Raw genomic sequence first — 22,172 nt, 5'->3', positions numbered from 1 at the left:
TAAAAATTATTTAAATTCAATAAGTTTATTTAATCATTTTATAATGAACATATTCCGTTAAAAAATAAGCTTATAACATAATTGATGGCAATCAACAATAATAACAAAATAATAAAATGGAAGAGCCTTACAATAATCACATACTGAGGTGATTAAGTGATTCAAGATTAAATTATCACCCATTAAAAACAAGTTATTCTTTTTAATAGAATTGGTTGTAGATAGATATTAATCATGATTAATGAATAATGAATGTTTTTATAAAATATGAAAGTTTAGGATAATTTGAAAAAAAATTCGAATACTAGAATTTGACCCAATGTCTATTTTTTTCTATAACTTGAAAATATGAGATATTTGCCAAGAAACGACAAGTTATATAGCTAAATACTAATTACTAAGTTTTTCCAAATGTTGTTGTGGCCAAAACTGCACATATATATCCGAGACATTTGATAAGATATATTAGAAAAAATAATATATGTATGATATTTGTATTATTTATCACCTTGTTTGATAATATTTTTATCATATGTACAATTATACATCCTATTAACTATAAAAATAATTACAATATTATAAGTATATAAGGTCTGAAAATCTCGTATAGTTCAACAAAATAGGGTCTGAAGAAGATATAATGCATGCAACCTTTATTTTATATAAAATAAGGTTCGAGGATCTAATGTAGTCCAACAATATTAATTATGGAAGAATATAATGTACGCAAATTTTATTTTGAAGGTAAAATAGACTATTTTTTTATACTAATACATTTATTTTTCGAGTTGGTGCCAATATTGGGGGAGAAGTACGGACTACGGAGGGGGGCGTTAGTAAAATGGCAAAATAAAGAGAAGTAAGAGCAGGATACGGCCACGTACACGTGAGCACATAGAATTAAAACCCGGATTTGTTATCACAAATTAAACCGGATTTGATAAACCATATGATACGTCCGGAACTTTTGGTTAGTAGTAATTCGAGGATAGCTTCATGCCGGTTTCGGTCAAGAGAAATCGCCACCACAGCAATTGTGAAGAGGTAGACGGAGAAGGCGAAGAAGAAGAAGAGAGAGAAAATCTGCCGCCGCCATCACCACCACCGCCGCCGTCGTTGCGGTGGAGTCTCTCTCTAAAACCCGCATAGATTCATCTAATCCAGGTACTAAACACCTCCTTAAGCTTATTTGCTAAAGAAATACAAATTTATTTTTTTCTTATGAATTGACTTTTTTTAACATGCATAGTTTTTTTGTGTGGAATTCTGATCGAAGTATTTTGAGGTTTACTGTTTTTTTTTTTGTTTTTTTTACTTTCATTTTTATTTAGATCAATATTTGTTTGGACATTGGATGGATTGATTTTGTGTGGCTGATTAATTGGATAGTTCGACTACGGAGTAAGGTTTGTTTGAAGTTGTGTGTACCAGCGGAAGAGTGTAAAGATGGATTTGGTTGCTAGCTGCAAGGTAATTAGATTTAATTTTGTTGTTGTTGTTGTTGTACTGTTTGTTTTTAATTTTTTTGGTGCTAATTGTGAACATTGCTTAGAGTTGTTTAATTTTCATATGTTGTGGCGGCTTGACTCTTTGTTGAAGCAGTGAAATGCTTGGATAATTTTAGTGTGATATAACCTTGCTGCTTGTGATTAGGATTAGTCACCGATAAGTACTAAAATATCGGATGAATATACAAAACTTTTTTTTTTTGGATAACTGAGAAGTCTGTGACCCGCCCTCTGGACCAATCACAGCTTTCTAAACTCGGTGGTAATGGGCGTGCCCCCTACCCTTCTCCACTTAAATACCGGGCTTCGCTTTGCATGGCGTGGGGCTTGAACCTGTGACCTAAGCCACAAATCCTCCACCTTTTGCCACTTGAGCTAGGCCTTGGAGGCTGAACATACAAAACTTAGAAAAGGAAGATTTTGGAGAATGTGAACATACATAGTAAAGATAAACATTGATTCTGGCGTTTATGCACCCCAAATGGGCCTCCCTTGTCAGTAATTATATGGTTGTGCGGCTTGGTGTGTTATGTGTCAAATTGCATGTTGCATAATGTTCTGATTCTAAAATAGAAATTAAGTAGTACTGGTTGGTCTAGAAATTCCTGTTTGTATAGGTTCTGCTCTGGAAGTGGTTTACAGATCAGTTTTCGTATCAATGTACTGAATACTGTGTGCTGCTGGGAATCCCTGTTGTTCGCCCATCAATAAATGGACCATTTGTTTTGGAGACACCAAGACAAACCTTTTGTGAATTGGTTGGTTTTGTTGGTGACGATTAATTGTATCTTATAGGATAAATTGGCATATTTTCGGATAAAGGAGCTCAAAGATGTTCTGAATCAGCTTGGTCTTTCAAAGCAGGGGAAGAAGCAGGTTTGAACTTTTTCCATGCATTTTTAGAGTTGCTGGTTGAAACACAGCTTCCTTGCTTTTTGTTTAAGTTGCTGGCTGATGCTTTCACCTTTCATACCGTCCTACTTTATCACTTTGAGAGGGAGGCCTGTAATATTGATCGTATTGTTTTCCATGGTTATTGCAATTTTTATGGCATGCCCTCCTCTTTATCTATATTTTGATTAACTTAGGGCTCTCTGCGCATGCTGAGTTTAGTTAGTCGTCCTCGTCTGTTGTTGGCAAAATGATAAAATGATGTTGCCGTTGGAGCTGTCTCTTCTTGCCTTGAAATAGGAGGGCTTTTCTTTTCCTTTTCTCTGACTAACACATTAATTAATAACCTATTTGGCCAAAGTTTTTGCAAGGAAATAAGTATTTGTCAAGTAGTAACAAAAGCTGAAACAAGCAGTTTCTCCTGAAAGCAAGTGGTTTTGGTTTTTTAGGACTAGATTACCCAAATTAAAAGTTCATCTCCACCAAATGAACTAATGTAGTAACTTACCTTTCGTTATTTGACACTTGAAAGCACTTTATGAAAATGTTGTCCAAACACGAATGACTAACAAAAGCACTCCTCACGTAATTTAGCCAAACAAAAAACTAGTACTCTCCCATAGCATTTTTTTTGTAAAACCACTTTTAGTAAGAAGTACTTCTCAAGTAAGCTGCCGGTAAAAACACTTTTGGTAGGAAGTACTTCTCAAATACGCTGGTTTCGGCAGCTTGGCCAAACAAGCTTCAAGTCTTATGCTGTCTTCCTTCATGTCAATTGTTCTTTTTCTTTAGCCTTAGCATCAACATTTTATAGATTCATGATTATGCATAGACTGGTTACATTCCTGCACAACACATGTTACATCGATATGTTAGTTTGATGCTTGACACTTGTATTTGGTATTGCAGGACCTTGTTGATCGCATAGTAGCTACACTCTCTGATGAACGAGGTGAGCAGCTCCATTTCTTGCTTGAAGAAGCTGTTGGGGAAATGTTAGACACGTCTGGTTTGTTGGTGGTTTTCTTTGTGTTTCACCCATTCTCTGTTTTCATTTGCTTGTTTTTTTTTTATATGCCAATCTTGTACTGGAGTTGCTAAAGATACAGAGTCATTCCTCTTGGGTTTTCTTTTTTCAATTTGATGTAACTGGTTTCCTCACTATTCAATCTTAACTAATGTATCCTTAGTCCACCACATAAATTTTTTTACCCATTTTTCATAACTAGATCTTCCCACTGTCTTGGTGGACATTGTGTGATAACAACAACAGCAGCATACCTGGTGTTATACCACAAGTGTGGTTTGGGGAGGGTAGGATGTATGTAGACCTTACTCCTACTTTTGTGGGAGGTGTGATGATAGTGAAATTGCTTAAAAACTAAAGCACTCATGTACTTGTTAATTGTGGGTTTCTTCTAGTGTGTGTATGTGTGTTTGTGTGTGTATATATATACATGACATGAAAATATATATATATATATATATATCTTGCTCTTAGCTAGAAGATGTGTTTGAACACACAGCCTTTTGATAACTGATTCTCACATATTTATTCGCTGCTGAACAGCTTCAGGATTGTTCCCAAAGAGAAATAGTGTTGGGAAGGAAGACGTTGCGAAACTTGTTGATGACATTTACAGGTATAAAGCAGTTTCAATCTCAGGACACACTTATCTAAAAGGGGGGAATTGGACTTTGATGTTTAAGACCCCTATCCCATTATTCAATCTGTTGGACATGTTCGTCAACAATATTTCCATGTAAGCTTAAGATTTAAGTGCAGAAGGAAGATTTTTTGCCTCTTAATTGGTACTCGAAGAAATTCTTCATTTTTGTGTATAGTGATGAGTGATGAGTGATCTTTCTTCGTAACAATAGCATACCCAACAAGCACAGGGTACCTAGTATAATCCCACGAGTGGAGTCTGGAAGGGTGGATGTACGCTGACCATACTCCTACCTCTGTGTGTGTGGTGGTTGGGGGGGGGGGAGGTGGGGTGTAGAGCGGCTATGTCCTATAGACCCTCCACTTTAAAAAAAAAGTTCACGAAGCAGGGTTGCAAGAAAAATATGACAACAAAATAGCAAGATACAAAGCAAATACAACAACAAATAGTAATACACAATGAAGAGTAAGAGACTATGCAACTACTAAATACTACTAATAATGAGAAGAGGAGAGGAAGAAGCTAGCCCCCTACCTCTCCCACATTAAGTGCGACAACACTTTGGTATCTACTAACTTTCTACCTTAATCAATGACTTCCAATGCATAGTGATCTTTCTACGTCTGCCAGAAAAATGCAGGTGTCTGGGGCAACGGGGGCAACTGGGGCAACTGACCTAGCATCAAAGTCACAAGTTGTCTCGGATACCAGTAATGTGAAGTTGAAAGAGGAGATTGAAGACTCTTACCACATGAAAATTCGCTGTGTGTGTACAAGCTCATTACAAACTGAAACGATGATTCAGGTTTTACTTCTGCACTAATTTCCCTTATATCTTTACTCGTTTTTATGAACATGCATATCTTCTTTTTTTCTTACCAATATGCATATCTTCAATGTATTATTTTGAGTGTGCAAACATCCTTTTGAGCTCTGATTCTCTTTCAAAAGATATACCAAATCTGCTTATGCACTGCAAAGATGCGTAATTACTTATATTTCCTGGTTGGACCGGTACAGCACTGCATCTTTAACATTGTAGACTATCATGCTTATCTGTAAATTGCATTTGTGTTGCTATTATGATGAAGCTGTGATTTCAGCATAAAGTATGCCTTTCTGAAATATAAATTCTGCCACGATGAGGGGTGCACTGGATATGGTGTCAGCTTGAACATTTGAAGCTTCCGTTCTTGTACTTGATGTATCACATTTGTGTCTCATGATGTAATCATGCTTGCAGTGTGAAGACAGAAGATGTCACACATGGCAACATATTCGTTGTGTTGTCATACCAGATAAGCCAATGGAGGGTGGTGATCCACCAATTCCGCCTACTACATTTTACTGTGAAGTGTGCAGACTGGTTCGTGCTGACCCGTAAGTGTCACCTTTGGTGTTCAATTCACTTTTATCGGTTCCTTTTACAGGAGGGATTGTGTGATTTGGCTGCATTTCCATTTACTGGAGTGTTGCATTGTATTTGTGGCTATGGAGGATTTTTCTTGTCAAATAAATTGTGTTCTTGAAATGTCTTAGATGTCAAACATGCAAAATTTAGTTGTCTACTTACTATATACATTCTACAGTTCTCTTCAACTCATAAAGGGTGTCTCCTGACATTGCTATTATTTAAAATCTTTGATATCTTAAGGAGAACAAGTTGACATCTAGGCTACAATTTGTTGCTTTTCCCTCTCTGAGATGAGCCAATGTATTGGAGCCACGGATAAGAAAAGTGGGCTGGCTCTCCTTATATTATGTAGAAACCAAGGGGTTGTGATGGGTATAGGGGTGATTTTGTTCCATCTGTAAGTACAATGACGCGATCTAGTAGTTGAGACAGTTGTTAGCATTAGCTGATTTGAGAACCTTAACTGATGTAACTTTTATGCAATTGCTCTGAAATTTCACTTGGGTAAAAACATTTTTCCTTGTATTGAACTTTTCACATTCATAGCATGTGAAGTTTATAACTTGTTATCCATAAGCCTGGTAAACGTGTGGGTCCTAACCTGGGATTCTCAGTGCATGGCAGTAAGGCCTGACACTTCATTCACCATGAATATGGATACTTAAATGACCACTTTGATGCGGCTTTACTTTGTTACATACAGGATTTATATGGTAATGCTTGTTTCACCTTCCATAACTGAATTCCCTATATGCAGCTTCTGGGTGACAATGGGACACCCTTTGTATCCTGCAAAGTTGGCCATTACAAGCGTTCCTGCCGATGGGTTAGTTACCTGCAACTTCGTTTCTGATGTCTATCCTGTTCTTTATTATTGCTGCACCTCTTTTTGCTTGGGTTAATTTGTTTATGGGGTTAATTCTGTGAAGATTCGGGACATGCAGTTTCTAATGCCTGTTCTTGCTACTATTAATTGAGAGAGATTTTTATTTGTGTTTCCCTGAAAAGATGTCAAAGGATGACCTTTGGCATGGGAAGCCAAAAAAGAAATGAAAAAAAGGAAGGCAGCTTTTCTATAACCTACTTTTGATTTAAGGGCAAGTCATTTGGTGGTTAGTGAATTTCGAAAAGTGGTGAAAAGACTCCAAACACTAGTTTAGTCATGTATCTTGTGCATGCAAGATTTTAGTGTTTAAGTGCAAGTCTTGGATCTGTTTGCATCTGTATTTCTATGTTTTCCCCTAGGTCAGAAGTTTGTGCAATTTAAGGTGATGAAATCATGTAATAGCTTGACCATTTTAAGTTGGCTTCAACCTTTATGTGAGAACAGGTTATCAGTTTGAACTTCCAGTTGCATCCAAGATAGATTGCTCTTTTGAAATGTATGATTTTGCCTTTCTTTGTTGTCTTCTCGCTGATAAGAGTTTTTGGTGTGTGACATGTGTAAGCCTTTTCTGTCTTTTGTGGCAAAATGGTCCCATGAATGTAAGAGCCAGGATTCTCAGATATCTGTTGTTAAGAGGATTTATGCTTCTATTTTCCTCACTGAATTACTTGCTCTATCATCCACATGGCATGTTCTGCTTTGTTATTGTTCTGTATTTGTAGCTAAGCAAGTATGTAATTTCTTTCCTAATTACCTATCTCGTCTGTGAATTTTCAGGACGAACCCTGTGCAGAGTATTGAGAAAACATTTCAGATCACTAGAGCTGACAGAGACTTGTTGGCTAAACAGGAATATGATCTCCAGGTTGTTGGTTTTCCTGGTGATGGTTTAAGATAAACAAGTCCTTTTATATTCACTGTGTTCATTCTCCTAACTTGTCAGGCTTGGTGCATGCTTCTCAACGACAAGGTACAATTTAGAATGCAGTGGCCTCAATATGCAGATTTGCAGGTGAATGGTATGCTCTCTCCTATGTTGCTTCGGTTTTAATCCTGATCCAATTGGAAGTAAATGCTGAAGCTATGTTCTTCTCAATAGTTTTCTTCTTTCATGGGAAAAATATAATGTCTTGTGTTTTCTCTCAAGTTCGTAGTTTCTTGGCCTTAATAAGAACTTGGAGGGGTGAGGTAAACATGATATTGTGTTCTGGGATCCTTACCATTCTTAACTTACAATATTGTCTACGCAACTTTTTCCCTTGTATTCTTCTGCAAAGACTCAATAGCCATAAATAGAGTGAAGATTGCATTTACAATTTTTTTTGGGTCTAGAAGATCTTTCCCTTGTGCATTAACTTCAGTTGAATCTCAACCAACAGGGGTTCCAGTGCGCGCGATAAATAGACCTGGCTCTCAATTGCTGGGTGCTAATGGTCGAGATGATGGCCCTATAGTGAGTATTAATTACATGCACTTCTGTTTCTGCCTCTTGGAAAGTGAATTGTTGTGTGTGTATTTGGGTGTGTGCACTTCCACTTTGGTGTATATATTTATCTTCGAGTGTTGTGTAGGCATGCTGAAATTGAACAAGTAGCAAATCTTATTGTCCCATATGAACTCCAAATAAATGTGTGAAATGTAATGCAAGTTTTCACAATTGATTGGTCAAATTGGTTTCAGAAAAGTTTTTGGGATAAATCATTCAGCCTTCTTTTTTTCTTTCCAGGAACATTTACTGCAAAACTGTAGTTCATTTTATAGACATTTCTCTCAATTCACACCTTACCATTTTATCAGATCACACCATGCACCAGAGATGGAATCAACAAGGTCACATTAACAGGATGTGATGCTCGTGTCTTTTGCTTAGGGGTTAGACTTGTGAAGCGGCGTACTGTTCAGCAGGTAGTTAAGTTTGATCAACATTATGCATTATGTAGATTCTCTTGCAAAAAAACCTTTTTTACCTGTTACTTTTTAGTATTCAGTTGAAGTCTTACTTTGTTAACAAGTCGATTATTTTTTCTCTAAGAGCACACTAGTCAGATGTCAAAGGTATTTACAATGTATGAATATAGCTCAACCACCACACTCATCTATCAAGTAAGTCCAACAACCGATATATAAAGCATTTTTCCTTGCACCACAAACATAAATGAAAGTGAAAGACTGTTTCATTACATCCCTTTCATTACTTCCCTATTTTCCCCCCCAAATTATCCTAAGGAGAGCTTGATCTTAGCCTAAAGGCCGAGAAATTTATTTTCAATTGAGAATTTTGTCTTAAAATTATCCAAAGGAGGCACAGCTGCATTGCTCTTCATGTTGCCTTTGTTTTACTTCGATCTACTCTCTGTGACCTGCTGATAATACTTCCTCCTGCTGGTAATTGCCTCAAGAGGCTGAGATACTACCCAATTGATATAAAATGGCGGGAGCACAGGTGTCCAGAAGATGAGGCAAATTTGTAAATATAGAAGGACACAATTTATGTTTTCCCCATCCTGTGCCTGTATAGTACCATCTCACAACAATCCGCCTCTTCTTTCAAAAATATATTTGGTGAGTACTTACATTTCAAGCTGCACATTATATAAAAAAAAAGCAACTTTCGGCGGCACCTTGGCGTTTCATAACGTCTTTACTATAGTACAATTTCTCCTCAAAATGATTCTATTTCCCAATTCCCACCCACTGTATCATGCGATCTTCTGCCTCTCCCTCTACTGAGCATTCATACCTCAGCTGTAGGAGCTTGTAAACCTCGTCATGTTCTGATCTTGGATGGCTCTATGAAGTTTATATCCCACTAGATCCCATTGTTATTCTTACCCAGATAATCAGTTCATTATCATTTGTCAAACCAAAAACATGTAGAAATGCTATTTTCAAAGTCGCGTGCCCCACACTAAATGTGAACATAAAGAAAAACATTGTTTTTGACAATGTAGCTGTGGAAACCTATGAATTTGCAACTCCATTTTCCCCAATATTACATCAATAATCCTTTACATGTGAGAATATCTATTGATTTATGTTCCATTTATGGTGGTTATCACCCTTCTCATAGTGCATTCTCATGGGATAACTCCAGATCCACTTAAGTATTGCATCATTATAGGTGGGCTACTCTAGACTTCTGTAAACCTCTTTGATAGGTGAATCTTTTTTTCTTTTTGTCGAATAATATTTCATTTTTAACAAGGGAAAAAATATCATTTCAGTTTCCTCTCCATTCCTTCACAGGAAAAATCATTTTCTCTATTTCCTATTGCTATTGTTGATGGCATATACAAATAGGACATGTAGTATTACCAGTATCTTGATATGCTTGAATGAATGGATTTCAATGGTATTATCTTTTTGTCTTGGAAAAAATATTGTCTTCCAACAAGCACCCTAGGGTGTGGCCCAGGGGCAATGAAGTGGGTTGAGAACCATGAGGGTTCAACTACAAATCCCAGCAAGAGACGAAAAAACACTAGGCGATATCTTCCCATATGTTCTAGCCTTGGTGGAAGATACCGGTATCTGTTGCTGGTGGGAGGTGGCACGTATCTCGTGGAATTAGTCGAGGTGTGCGTAAGCTGACCCAGATACCATGGTTAACTTGTAGATGGTGTGTCCATTTTACGACCACAAACTCTTGCCAATTTTGGATCTCTTGTAGCTCCTCCATTAGTACAAATTCTGTTTTGTGTATATTGATATTTCAAACCACTAGTATTTTTGGGAGTACCAAGGCTTTATCACTCCTTCCGTCACCTTGTCAACCCGAAACTTTTCATGAAAATAAAGAGGAACAGATAAAGACTAGTGGAGACAAAATTCCTTTTCCCCTCGTACATTCAACGGAGGCATAAAGGGTGTTATTCTGAATTATTGATAGTTTAGCTGATGATTTGCAATATCTAGCCAGACCTCTACTTTTTCCTGAATCCATTTGTCTCTAGCATATAATTTTTTTTTTTTGTTTTTTGAAACTGGTAACTTTGTGTCTATTGATAGAAACAGATCAGTACATGGGCTGTACTAGGGCCATATTTACAAGTAAATCCAGATCCTATGATCCCATGTCTATAATGAATCTAACACATCAATAATAGAAACAGGATCATTAGACCGAATCTGATTACCAAAAACATAGAATCAAGATACAATTCAATTTGATCTGTTCTATACTATTTTCTATGTTCTCAAAACACCTAGAATTTCTCTCCTTCCAGATTGTCCACCATATGCTGGCTGGTATGATTCTCCATCTACATCTGCTTCTTGCCAGAACCCCGACTTCTTCCCAACTTTGAAGGGCCTCTGTAATCTTTCCTGGCATAGTCCAGGAGAAACCTTTAAGGCTTATGAATAGCCTCCAAAGCTGACATGTGATCTTGCAGTGAAGGAACCAATTGAATGATGTATGCTTTGGAAACCAATTAAATGATGTATGCTTCCTTGGTGTCCTACTTGTACAACATACCTGGGCCCATTTCCTTATAAGGCACATCCATTATCAATATCATAAGATATTCAGTAGTTCTCCCAGAAGTACATTCTGCAATGTTTCTCCCAGAATTGCATTCTGAAATGATGATATATGGTGTCCATCACTAGTACTAATCTTTTATCTAAGACATTGATTAGTACTTATGAGAAATCTCCTCAGCTGCCCTTTGAGCTCTTCCATACACAGTTCCTTCCTCCGCTGATCTCCTTATCCAAGTTTATGAAGTATTTTTGTTTTGTTGGTGCCCAATCTTCCCTCATCTTCCTTGTTTCACTTATTTAAATCATTTTCTAAAACACTCGTGCTCCAATATAATGTCTGCACATTCTTCACAACCTTCGGACTGTGATATGATACAGGTACCAAAATCTTTTTCTATAAGGTAATCGAAAATCTGTCTGCCCATTCACTGGATGGTAAGATTTTCTTTACAGGACATGATTCTGTCTAATTACAGAGAATTAAGCAATCAATCATTTTCATGATATCAAGATTATACTGATGCCTATAGTAGCCGTTAGCATTAACCAATCTATTTCTGTTTTTAAGAAGTGTGCTGGTGCTGCTTGAGATCCCTGTCGCTCCCTTCCAACTGTGGCCTTGATATTCCTGATATTGTTCTCCCCCCCAAAAATAATATTCATGATATTGTTATAAAAAAATAAAAATTCCTGATAGCTTACCATTTACATTAACATAGACTTGTTAACAAACAAGGGATCTTATGTATGGACTGTTTCATGTTTCTGATATACCTTTGTTTTATTGTTAGGTTCTTAGTATGATACCGAAGGTGTCAGATGGTGAGAAATTTGAAGATGCCCTTGCTCGCGTTCGTCGTTGTGTTGGTGGTGGGACAGCCACTGAAAATGCTGATAGCGATAGTGATCTGGAAGTTGTTGCTGATTGTATTCCTGTCAATCTTCGCTGCCCTGTAAGTGCATACTGAAGTTATAATCCTGTTTACAGTACATCTATTAGTTAGTGTTGTTTAGTTTATCATTGTGTTATATCTTGGCATATTTGTTACTGTGTCGCTTCCTCACTTAGTGGGCCTTTTGGTTTGTTCAAAGTAGACAATCAAGCTGCAAGCTAGTGCAATTGCATACAATGTGGTCGTAGCCGATATCCTAGAGGTCATATTCTTCTGATTCAAGAACCTCCATTAGGCACAATCTTAGTCATAGATGCTATTTAAGTGTTTATTTGATGGTTTGAACAAGAAACCACAGGATCAACCTTTTGGGCATCACCTGATCAAGAAAACATGGTGGAGCACTGGCTTCCCTTTAGTCTTCCATCTATACTAGTGTCCACCACGTCTCCTGCTATTATTATATGTATTAATTTTTCTGGAGGAGGATAGCATGTCAGCGTTCAAATAATTTGCTTCTATTTGGATGCTGTCCTCTCTGTTGCTTTGTTGCAATATTTTATTGCTTTGTAATGCTGTAATGCAGCACGAGTCGGGGTTCAATTTTCTTTTCTATGTGCATAACAGATGAGTGGTTCAAGGATGAAAGTTGCTGGAAGATTCAAACCTTGTATACACATGGGCTGCTTTGATCTTGACGTCTTTGTTGAAATGAATCAAAGGTCGAGGAAGGCAAGCAACTATAACCCATAACTGAACTAATGTCTCAAGTTCTCATCGTATATCCACCGGATATTATTTATTGACAAATCTTGTTCATGTGATGCAGTGGCAATGCCCTATCTGTCTTAAGAACTACTCTTTGGAGCATGTCATCATAGATCCATATTTCAATCGAATTACTTCTCAGGTATTGCTTGGTTATTTTTGGGGATAGTAACTCTGTTTTAGCATTTAGCTGAACTTTTGTGCGGTTTCGCGGTGTAGATGCGTAGTTGTGGAGAAGATGTCACAGAAATCGAAGTGAAACCTGATGGTTCTTGGCGCGCGAAGACAGAATCTGATCGAAGGAGTCTTGGAGATCTTGGACGTTGGCATTTACCTGATGGGTCTCTGAGTGAATCTCCAGATATAGAGTCGAAGCCTAAGCCTGAAATTCTTAAGCAGGTTAAACAGGAAGGAGGCTCTGATGGAAATGGCCTTAAAGTTGGATTGAAGAAGAACAGAGACGGATTGTGGGAAATCAGCAAACCTGAAGACCAGACATTTTCATCTGGAAATAGATTGAGAGAAAATTTTGGTCAGGATGTCATTCCAATGAGCAGCAGTGCCACTGGGAGTGGCAAAGAAGGTGAAGATCGCAGTGTTAATCAGGATGGTAATGGGAACCTTGAATTCTCGAACAATGCATTTGATCTTGAGGCCATCTCTCTTAATATTGACCCACCATATGGTTTTGGCAACGGAAATCCGTCGGTACCAGCAGGAGATGCTGAAGTTATTGTACTAAGTGATTCTGATGAAGAGAATGAGCCAATTATCCCATCTGGAGCTGTCTTTAATAACAACCATAGTGATGCACCTATAGTTTCTTTTCCAGCTCAACCACTAGGAATTCCGGATTCTTTTCATGATTCGGCGCTTGTTAATGGTGGGAATTCATGCCTGGGGCTGTTCAATTCTAATGACGATGAATTTGGGATCAACTTGTGGTCTTTGCCTTCTGGAACCCAAGGTGGCCCTGGTTTTCAGTTATTTAGTTCTGATGCTGATGTTTCAGGATCTTTAGTAGATGTGCAGCATGAAGCTATTAACTGTACCAGTTCTATGAGTGGGTATGGGTTGGCTGCAGATACTGGCATTGGATCTGCTTCTCTTCTTCCTGAAACATACACCGATCGCCCTAATGCTGATATAAATGACAGTTTAGTTGATAATCCCCTTGGATTTAGTGGTAATGACCCCTCACTTCAGATATTTCTTCCTACTAGACCATCAGATACGTCAGTTGAGGCTACGAGGGATCAGCCTGATGTTTCAAATGGCGTTGGTACTGAAGATTGGATCTCACTTAGGCTTGGTGGTGATGGAGGAGTTCCTGGTGATTCTGCAGTTGCAAATGGGTTAAGCTCTGGGCAGCAAGTACAAGCTAAAGACACTGCTTTGGACTCATTGGCTGACACTGGTATTTCCTGTTCTTTACCTCTTTTTTTCCCTTTTTGGAGGGGTGGGGGTGTGAGGAGAGCACAGATAGATCATTATCCACACTTGCTTGAATTAGCATTGTGAGATTTGCACTTTTGCGTGCAAAATAACTAGTTAGGCGATTATTCTTGTTTAGATGTACCACAGGCTTAGTTGAGAAACTGCAGTACAAGCACAATTCAGAGTATTGCAGTGTTGTTCTTTTAGAGATAATTTACTTTTCCTGGTAGATATTCATATGAGAGCTAAGATGTGTTGTAAGAAGTTCTGTTTTGATTCATGTATTGGAGCCATTCTAAATGTAGGTAGTGATGCTCCTGTTTGTGCAGCTTCATTGCTTATTGGTATGAATGACAGCAGATCAACTAAGAGCAGTAGAGAACGATCAGATAGTCCTTTTACATTTCCTCGTCAACGTCGTTCTGTAAGACCAAGATTGTATCTAAGTATTGATTCGGATTCTGAATAGGAGCAGATTCCATGGTGGCAGAACAATGATTACTGTTGCTAAGCAAAGTATGTGGATATGACAAGATGAGCTTGCTAGTGAACAGACATTGGTCAACAAGAAAGTATCCTCTCACATCTGTGCTGGCAACGTAGGAGTTTTCTTAGTGGTATGTACTCCAACCTGCAAATTTGTCATATCATGTTCCCGATTCCCTTGCGTCCTCACCTCACTTTCTTTTCCATTGCAAACAGGACCAATCACATTTTTTTTCTCTTCCGTTTCCGGATGGAATCCTTGGAAGGTGACTCACTGGTGAACTGTATATTTTGGACAGCTTAGCTCAGTACAAAAACTTCTAGTAGCATCCACTGGTAAATGAACTCTGGATATAGAGGGATAGGCATTTTAGCGCTTTGAAATCTCCTCTTGCCATTTGTGAAGCCAGTAGCCTGTAAATCGGTTTAAACTAACTTATGAAAATGTATAATGTTTTGAATGTGTTTAACCGTTAATGGACCTTTTAATAATTTTGGTGCGACGGAAGGTGGTAAGAGGAATAGTGATGGGACTCTTTGATTCCGATTCTTTATTTTTAGTTGATGCATTTAGAATGAGAAAGGATTGTGGAACCCGTGATAAGAGCTTGTTCTATGATAATGTCATGTCATGTGTAGGTGGCGGAGTACTTTGCCTAACCCTTGCTTGTTGTTTGTCTCAGTTGTGTCTATAATTGCTACTACTAGTTTCTCCTTTATGCCTTGGTATTCCATCTGTTTGGTAGTTTAAACTGTTGTTTAACGAACATATGCCTAAAACAGCGTCAATTTAAAGAAACTGGCATTTAGAAAATGGATTACGATACCGACTGAATTAACTTGGGAGTAAACAGAGTTTGTTCTGAAAAATTCATAGATGAATACACAAGGAAAGTTGAGATAATCTTGATTTTTTGTTCCATGACCCCAAAAGTGAAAAAAAATGATGGTCTTGTAGAGATAATGAGTATCGTCTAGTAGGTTTTGACTAGAATCATAAAATTTGGGATCAAACATAGTCTATTGATCATATTTTAAAAAGTTTATGACTAATATACATGAGAAAATGAAATAATCTTGAATTCTCGTTTTGTGATGTAGAAACTTAAAAAACATATACTAAAGTTTGTCTTGTAGAAACAATGAGTTATTTTCACTAGATTGTTTTTGATGGAACTACAAAATCTAAGGTCAAACAAAGTTAGTCAATCATACTAATACAAACAAAAAGTTTAGATAATCCTAAATTTCCTTCGTGACCTTGAAACTCTAAAAAAAAGTGGCAATGATCTAGTAGAGACAATGAGTATCGTTCACTAGGTCGAATATTTTGTGTCTAACGGAGTCAGTTAGTTATATTCTAAAAGATATATGGGCATTAACACACATGACCAATTGCTTATGTATGTGTTTTTAAAGGAGAGGTTGGAAGCATGTGTATATATGTGAAACATCAACTAACTTCAATGTATGTTTTTTCAAAGGCATAATCCATAAACATGACCCTTAACATGAGTCAGTGAAAAGTGTCAAATGACACAACAAATGTTTAAAATGTATAAGACTTACCTGAAAGGTCTAAATGAAAAGCCGTGCCAACTTTAGATGGATGTGGATGAATTCCACCTTCTAAAATCATATATGCACACCATTGGCCAACTATACGGAAGACGAATTGTATGTATGGGCGATCTCCGCCGAAGAGTAAACTATACACGGAGAGGACATATCAAATAATGGGAAAGAAATAAGCATATAGAAAACAAATAAGAATAACAATAACAAATAATGTAATAACCGAAGAACTAGAAAAAAATAGGGAGTAATAGAAATAAAAATGCTACTACTATGGGCATGAACGGGGAGTGCAAATACTGACATAATTATAAATCTATTTACTAGAAAAGTTTACTATCCAAAAAAAAGATCTGCTGAAAGGGGTGTAATTCTGCAGTAAAATAAAGAAGGAAAGAGCATCTCTGCCTAAAATCTTTGATTCTTTGTTTAAGAGCCTGAATTTCACAACTACAATTGCTGATAGTGAGGCCATATTATCTCAGGATAATATATCTCACCAAGCTACAACAAAAATCTTACGAGAAGACGGATTCATGTTCAGCGGTCGTCCTTTTCTGAATCAAGAACTGGTAGAATGCCCAATGCTGATGAAGAAAGATGCATACCCCGCACTAATCCTCCATACCCGGTCTTAATTTTATAGCACAGCAGCAAGATTGAATCCCAGAGTGCTGTTCGTCCCTGCAAAGAGAGAGACATGAACTATAAGATTGATCTTGCCACGTTGATACTGAAAAAATGCAGAAAATGAGCATCTTAGTAACAATAACTTGCCTGGAGAGAAAACTGAGGCATCTTATCCCAGTATAGGGCAAAAACTGGGGGATTTTGCTTTCCGACAGCCAATATGCAAGCTCCTGGATGGAGCACAGAGGGAACACCTGACACAACAGCTACATACTTTTCAGGAAACCTTTCTTTAGGAGGTAAAACACCCAAAAATAAGGGATTTTTGCTAGACTGGATTCCAGCATAAGTTGTAGGATCAACATGTAGCATCCACTTTGGGTGCTCCAGGAAAGCACAAAACAAATATAGGAGCAAATGAGAATCGGTTGGAAGCTCGGGATTCCATTTCTTGTTTCCTTTCCCATAACCCTCTACACTGCCCAAATAATCATAGTTCCTCAAACAGGTTCCCTCAGAAAGCTCTGCAAAGAAATTGAAACCAGATTAGCCGTGCAACACTGATATAGAATCAGCATCTTCATCTCTACTCCTAGAACATAATGGAGATCCAAGAGTGACTGACATGCAAGGTAAAGTTGAGAGTCGAACTACCTCGAATCCTCTGTACTGTATATTCTGCACGGACACCACTTTGTGGCAGCAATCCCTTGCCCCATTCTCCTTTCATTAAGGAATGAAGTCTTTGGTGTTCAGTGATGGCATCAATGCATTCTTGTAAAATAGGGATCAGGGGGTTCTCTGGCGAGGATGGTTGAAGAACTCCAGAAGTTGACTTTGCTACAAATAAAGAAGCATCGACAAGATACTTAAGAATTAGTACATCGATACATCCAACAATGAGAGAACTTGAATAATGAATTGCAGGACTCATAACCTTATAGGGATTAAGTGACTTACACATGCAAGAATCAAGAGCCTGGACAAGAGTAACGCGCAATTGATGAAGTAAACCATCTTCGTCAACAGAAAATGAGGGTTTCCATTCATTAGTCCTCTCAGTAGCAGATATAGCAGCAGTCCCAGTATCAGGCGTTCCATTTCCAACTTGACTAACCGTGATTGTAATGCCTAGCTTGCCGGCAGCTTGCATAACCTAAGCACGCCATTATGCATGAAATGGTTAGTAAAATGATAAAGGAGCTTAAACTTTTCTAATATTGCTTGAGTCACATAAATTTGACTTTTCATCCTTATTTGATTATTTAATCAATAAAATTCCTCTTTTTTTTTTTTTTCCTTCACAACCAATCAAAAGAATATCCAAGTCTTGAGAGCATTTCTGCTACATCCTTGTGATGTACTAAGCTACAACCCAATCTTCATGGTCATTTTGACACACTATAAGTGTGAAGACAGAACCGAAGGAGCTCAAACTGACATCAATGACCAGAATTACAGAAAAGAGTGGTCTAGATCAACAGTTAGGATTCTTCTGGAAGATCATCAAGTGTGCCAAGAAGAGGAAAATACATGAGTGAATGAGAGAAAGGCAGAATAGCAAGCATCAAAAGAAAAAATAAAAGCGAACAAACAAAGTTTCTAAACGTAAAAGTTGGAGCGAGAATCCACCTTCGTGTGACTAGTATCAATTTTGTTAAGCAAAGGCTTTAGCAGCATGGATGAAAACCATTGCCTGAGTCGGTCACGCCACTGCTCGATCTGTGGATAGATCCCCAGATGTCCAAATGCTTCAATGGACTCTTCCATTGACATTGGAGGCGGTAGATCGCCTTCCCCTCTCTTTGGTGGAGTTGAGAACTTCTGGGAACCAGGGGACATCCTAACAGGCCTTAGAGGAGTACTTCTTGGAGTTCCAGATGTATTAGTGGAGCTGGGCAGGTTACCAGGACTGACTACACCAAACCCACTTATGGTGGGCGGTGGAGTTGCCAACTTGCTTGCTGATTCAGTAATTCTCTCATCAACATCAGCCAGGAACCTTTCAAGCTGTTCCTCTGTTGCAATCTCTTTATGAAAAGTAGCTCTCTTGTTCGACCAAGGGGTGGCAACCAATTCCCCACCTGGTGAAGACTGGATTGAAGGTGATTGAGAAGAAGATGCTGAAACAAGATATAAGGATGGGGAAGCTGGTGATTTTGATGGGGTGCCAAAAGATGGTATTTTAGTTCCACTACCAGTTCTAACTTTGTCACTACTAAGTCTAGATGAATGGTTTGAACTAGAAATTGGCTGATGAATGGGGACTAGGACATTTGAAGGAGAGGCTGAGATACCTCTTGATTTGGGAGGTCTCGTCGAAGAGTCCATGGTAGTTTGCTCAACATTTGTTTTAATCCCTAAAAGCCCTAATTGTCGATTAGTCAGACATGTATTCTCCTTTGTTCCTTTGGTAGGAGACATAATTGACACATCAGCAGTCTTCGTTGTACATAAATAAATAGCCTTGACAAGGGCGAGAAAGGTTCCAAATAAGACGATGGCTGCAAAAGTCTGTATGAGTCTGACAATAAGACCTGAAAATAATGGTAAAACATTAGTAACAAGTTTTTGGTAACAAGTTTGATGGAGTAATGTTTAAGTTCAATCAAATAGGACCACATCACTTACAAGCAGTTTCTTGAGAAACATATCTGAATTTCAGGCTGTCGGCAATCCCGCTTTCCCTACAACCACTCAAATTCAAATGAACCTATTAGCTGAGACACGAATTACCAAACTAAAATTATGCATTCTTATGATTATTACTTTCTTTCTCCGAGGCTGGGCGGATAGGGTTTATTCAAGCCTTTTAACTAGGTTTTATAAACCTTATTTCCTTTATTATGAAACTTAATTCAGGGTCAAAATGTAAAGACTTTTAACATTATTTTATTCAAAAAAGAAACGCTAAGTTTCAGAGAAGCTTGGGTAAGCACAAGAACTACTTCCATCTAGATTTATGTAAGAGTTAAACTAAGGCAGCATACTCAGCTACGATCTCATTAATTCATCTAAGTCTCCATGAGAGAGGCCAAGAGAGAATTAAAAAATGGACCTGGTAAAGTCATCCCTTCCACTGCCCTAATCAACACCAGAATGATAGAGTTTTTCCATACTAAACATGCAAATATACTAACAAAACCAAACAAAGATAATTAATAGCTAGGAGTCTATCTCCAGTAAGCATCGGATTAGCTCTCCAATAAAAAGACAAAGAACATCCTAAATTAAAACACATTATTTGGCGTCTCCGGACACTTGTTTCACTCGGTGCTGAATGATCAAAGCTAAAACCTTTAGGCATATCTTGGTATGTTTACCTTCCAAAATTCCTCAAGACCATGCTATGACATTATCAAAGAGAGAAATATGGCAAGTAGATAACTACTTTATTGTTGTAGAAAGCATAGACCCTTGCTTGTATTTTAAAAAGTGAGGAGAAAGAGAAATATAATACTCCTCACGCTGCTAGAAAAGGTTTTAGGCAAATCCAAACCGATGTTAATATCAAATTTGAACTAAGACGGTTATCCATCCAAATGCATGCACTTTGTTAATGCTCACATCATAAAATCTCCATCGACATGGTAAGTGTGCTTAGAATCCAATACAAAAAGTGTGCATATGCAAAAAATAATATAAACTTCAGCAATCCATATTAATCAAATGACACACACACATTCTGAAGACACAAACATAAAGCAGGTAATTTTTAGCTTTACTACAAACTCCCCTCTTTTTCTCAACCGTTCCAACATGTGGACAGAACATTATATTGCTCCTCTCTCAACCCTTTTACTCCACAAACAAGTACTAACTTTCATGTTAACCCATTCAAGCATGAGTCATGACCGAATGCAAGTAATTCCACACCTACAGCCCATAGCTGTATATAATTAAAAACTTCAAAACATACACAAATTCATAGCTTGTTTGGGCAAACTTCTAAAATCTTCTAAAAACTTTCGAAAGAAGTACTTTTGGAGAACACCAATTTGTGTTTGGAAAATCAATTTGAAAAGCACTCTTGCCAATATTATAGAAAAATTTGTGCTTGACCAAGGTTCAAAATGTGCTTCATGAAAAAAAAGCTCAACTTCTAAAAATTAGCTTATGGTACTACTCAAACTCACTTAAGTTTATTTCCTAAAAGGTTGCTAGTTTGTCACAAACTCATAGCGAGTCCGATAGACTTAAAGTCCTATATTGGCACATGGTATCCTACAGGGACGGATGTAGAGTCCCACACATAGCTTTCTCACGAGAACCCAATAGCGTTTGCACATACACTGTATATGTATATTAAGAAATCTACTAAATATGTATAAATATTTGATTGTGAGTCTAGTTATTATTATAGTATTAACTTGAGGTCGACATAGGACTCATAAACTTCAAATTTTGGATCTACCTTTGTTATCTTCTATTGGCATAGTGAGTCCTCATCAGCAACAACAACAATTATGTCCCAATTCCAATTTAATATAATTAGAGTGAAGGAACAAAAACAATACTCAAAGTGTCCCGAATTTTCGAGTTCCATACCTGAACTAGAATCAACAATTTATCAAAATACACTTCAACTATAGATTGTTCCCTTTAACTACATGAACGACTCAACTGTGTATTGTTCCCTTATGGTTATATTTCAAATAGGAAAAGGCAACAACAAATGGTGCAGGTCTGTTTTGATAAATAGTTGTTAATAGTTATGAAACTCATGATAGTTCAAATATAAAACTCGAAAAATCATGGCACTGAGATTGTGTTTTTTAACCATTAAAACTGTAAAATTAACAATGAAAAGCGCAAGTAAATAAAAGTACCTAGAAAAACTCCTGAGAAGAGTAGAAGCAGAAGCAATGGAAATAATGAATATGAAAACGAAAGTGGACTTGGAAGGACGAAGACTGTTCGTTGTTAGGGCAGCAGAAAAGGCCGGATTCTGATACACCGCGAACTTTGAGGGTTTAGGTGCAGGCGAGCTCCGTTCTCCTCCTCCGCCGGCGCCGGCACTCATTGTCGGCGATTTTTCTCCGTTCGCCGTTCAGCTGGCGCTCACAGTGCTCGATATTTTTGCAATTTGAAAAAAAGTTTTGTACAAAGAGGGAAAGAGTTTGGGTTTTAGAAATTCTAAATTGAATTTGATTGTGATTGGAAGTATAAATATGGAAATAATAATTTTTACATAAAATTTTATTAAATTTTTGTTTACTTTTACTTGTTTAGTATTCCAAAAATAATTTTTTCATTTTTACATGTCACTTTTGTCTTTTTAACAAATTAAGAAAAACGAATTATTATTTTTTCATGTCTTATTGTTAACATTAATTACTTTTTTCTAAAATTATTTTTTAAGATTTGATACCAAATATCATGTCGATTATTATTTTCTTAATAGGTGTGTTAAGTGTATTGATAACAAGGAAAATTGAACTGAGGGAGTAATATATTCTTATGTTATCATGTGTAGTAGTATTCTTGTGTTATTAAATTTCTATACAAGAAGTTAATATTAATGTAAAG

General features: G+C 37.3%; 2 protein-coding genes across 4 annotated transcripts; one reads left to right on the top strand and one right to left on the bottom strand.

Annotated features, from left to right (window-relative positions):
* The first annotated feature begins 928 nt into the window (after window positions 1-928).
* On the top strand, window positions 929-15,062 carry LOC125817952 (E3 SUMO-protein ligase SIZ1). Of its 3 annotated transcripts, none has more exons than XM_049497455.1 (18): window positions 929-1,164; window positions 1,332-1,470; window positions 2,304-2,384; window positions 3,309-3,351; window positions 3,970-4,042; window positions 4,700-4,874; window positions 5,313-5,449; window positions 6,241-6,309; window positions 7,147-7,234; window positions 7,313-7,388; window positions 7,749-7,822; window positions 8,167-8,274; window positions 11,646-11,807; window positions 12,375-12,479; window positions 12,577-12,657; window positions 12,735-13,932; window positions 14,258-14,569; window positions 14,655-15,062. In XM_049497455.1, the coding sequence occupies exons 2-17, from the start codon at window positions 1,447-1,449 to the stop codon at window positions 14,419-14,421; spliced, it is 2,658 nt and encodes an 885-aa protein (XP_049353412.1). In that variant the 5' UTR covers window positions 929-1,164; window positions 1,332-1,446; the 3' UTR covers window positions 14,422-14,569; window positions 14,655-15,062. The 3 variants fall into 3 exon arrangements, with proteins under 3 accessions (XP_049353412.1, XP_049353414.1, XP_049353413.1); XM_049497456.1 differs by having other exon boundaries at window positions 957-1,164; window positions 14,282-14,569; XM_049497457.1 differs by lacking the exon at window positions 14,655-15,062 and having other exon boundaries at window positions 956-1,164; window positions 14,422-14,569.
* Window positions 15,063-16,313: 1,251 nt separating this feature from the next.
* On the bottom strand, window positions 16,314-21,736 carry LOC125817987 (uncharacterized). The gene is made up of 7 exons (XM_049497488.1): window positions 21,473-21,736; window positions 19,275-19,330; window positions 18,276-19,180; window positions 17,604-17,799; window positions 17,298-17,483; window positions 16,791-17,167; window positions 16,314-16,697 (listed from the first exon to the last, which is right to left on the bottom strand). Exons 1-7 carry the CDS (start codon window positions 21,664-21,666, stop codon window positions 16,554-16,556), a joined length of 2,058 nt encoding a protein of 685 aa, XP_049353445.1. The 5' UTR covers window positions 21,667-21,736; the 3' UTR covers window positions 16,314-16,553.
* Between the last annotated feature and the right edge of the window lie 436 nt (window positions 21,737-22,172).

This window comes from Solanum verrucosum, unplaced genomic scaffold (genome assembly GCF_900185275.1).
Source record: "Solanum verrucosum unplaced genomic scaffold, falcon-dt-bn FXZP01000253.1, whole genome shotgun sequence".
NCBI classification, from domain to species: Eukaryota; Viridiplantae; Streptophyta; class Magnoliopsida; order Solanales; family Solanaceae; genus Solanum; species Solanum verrucosum.
This window is presented reverse-complemented; position numbering and strand designations above follow the sequence as displayed.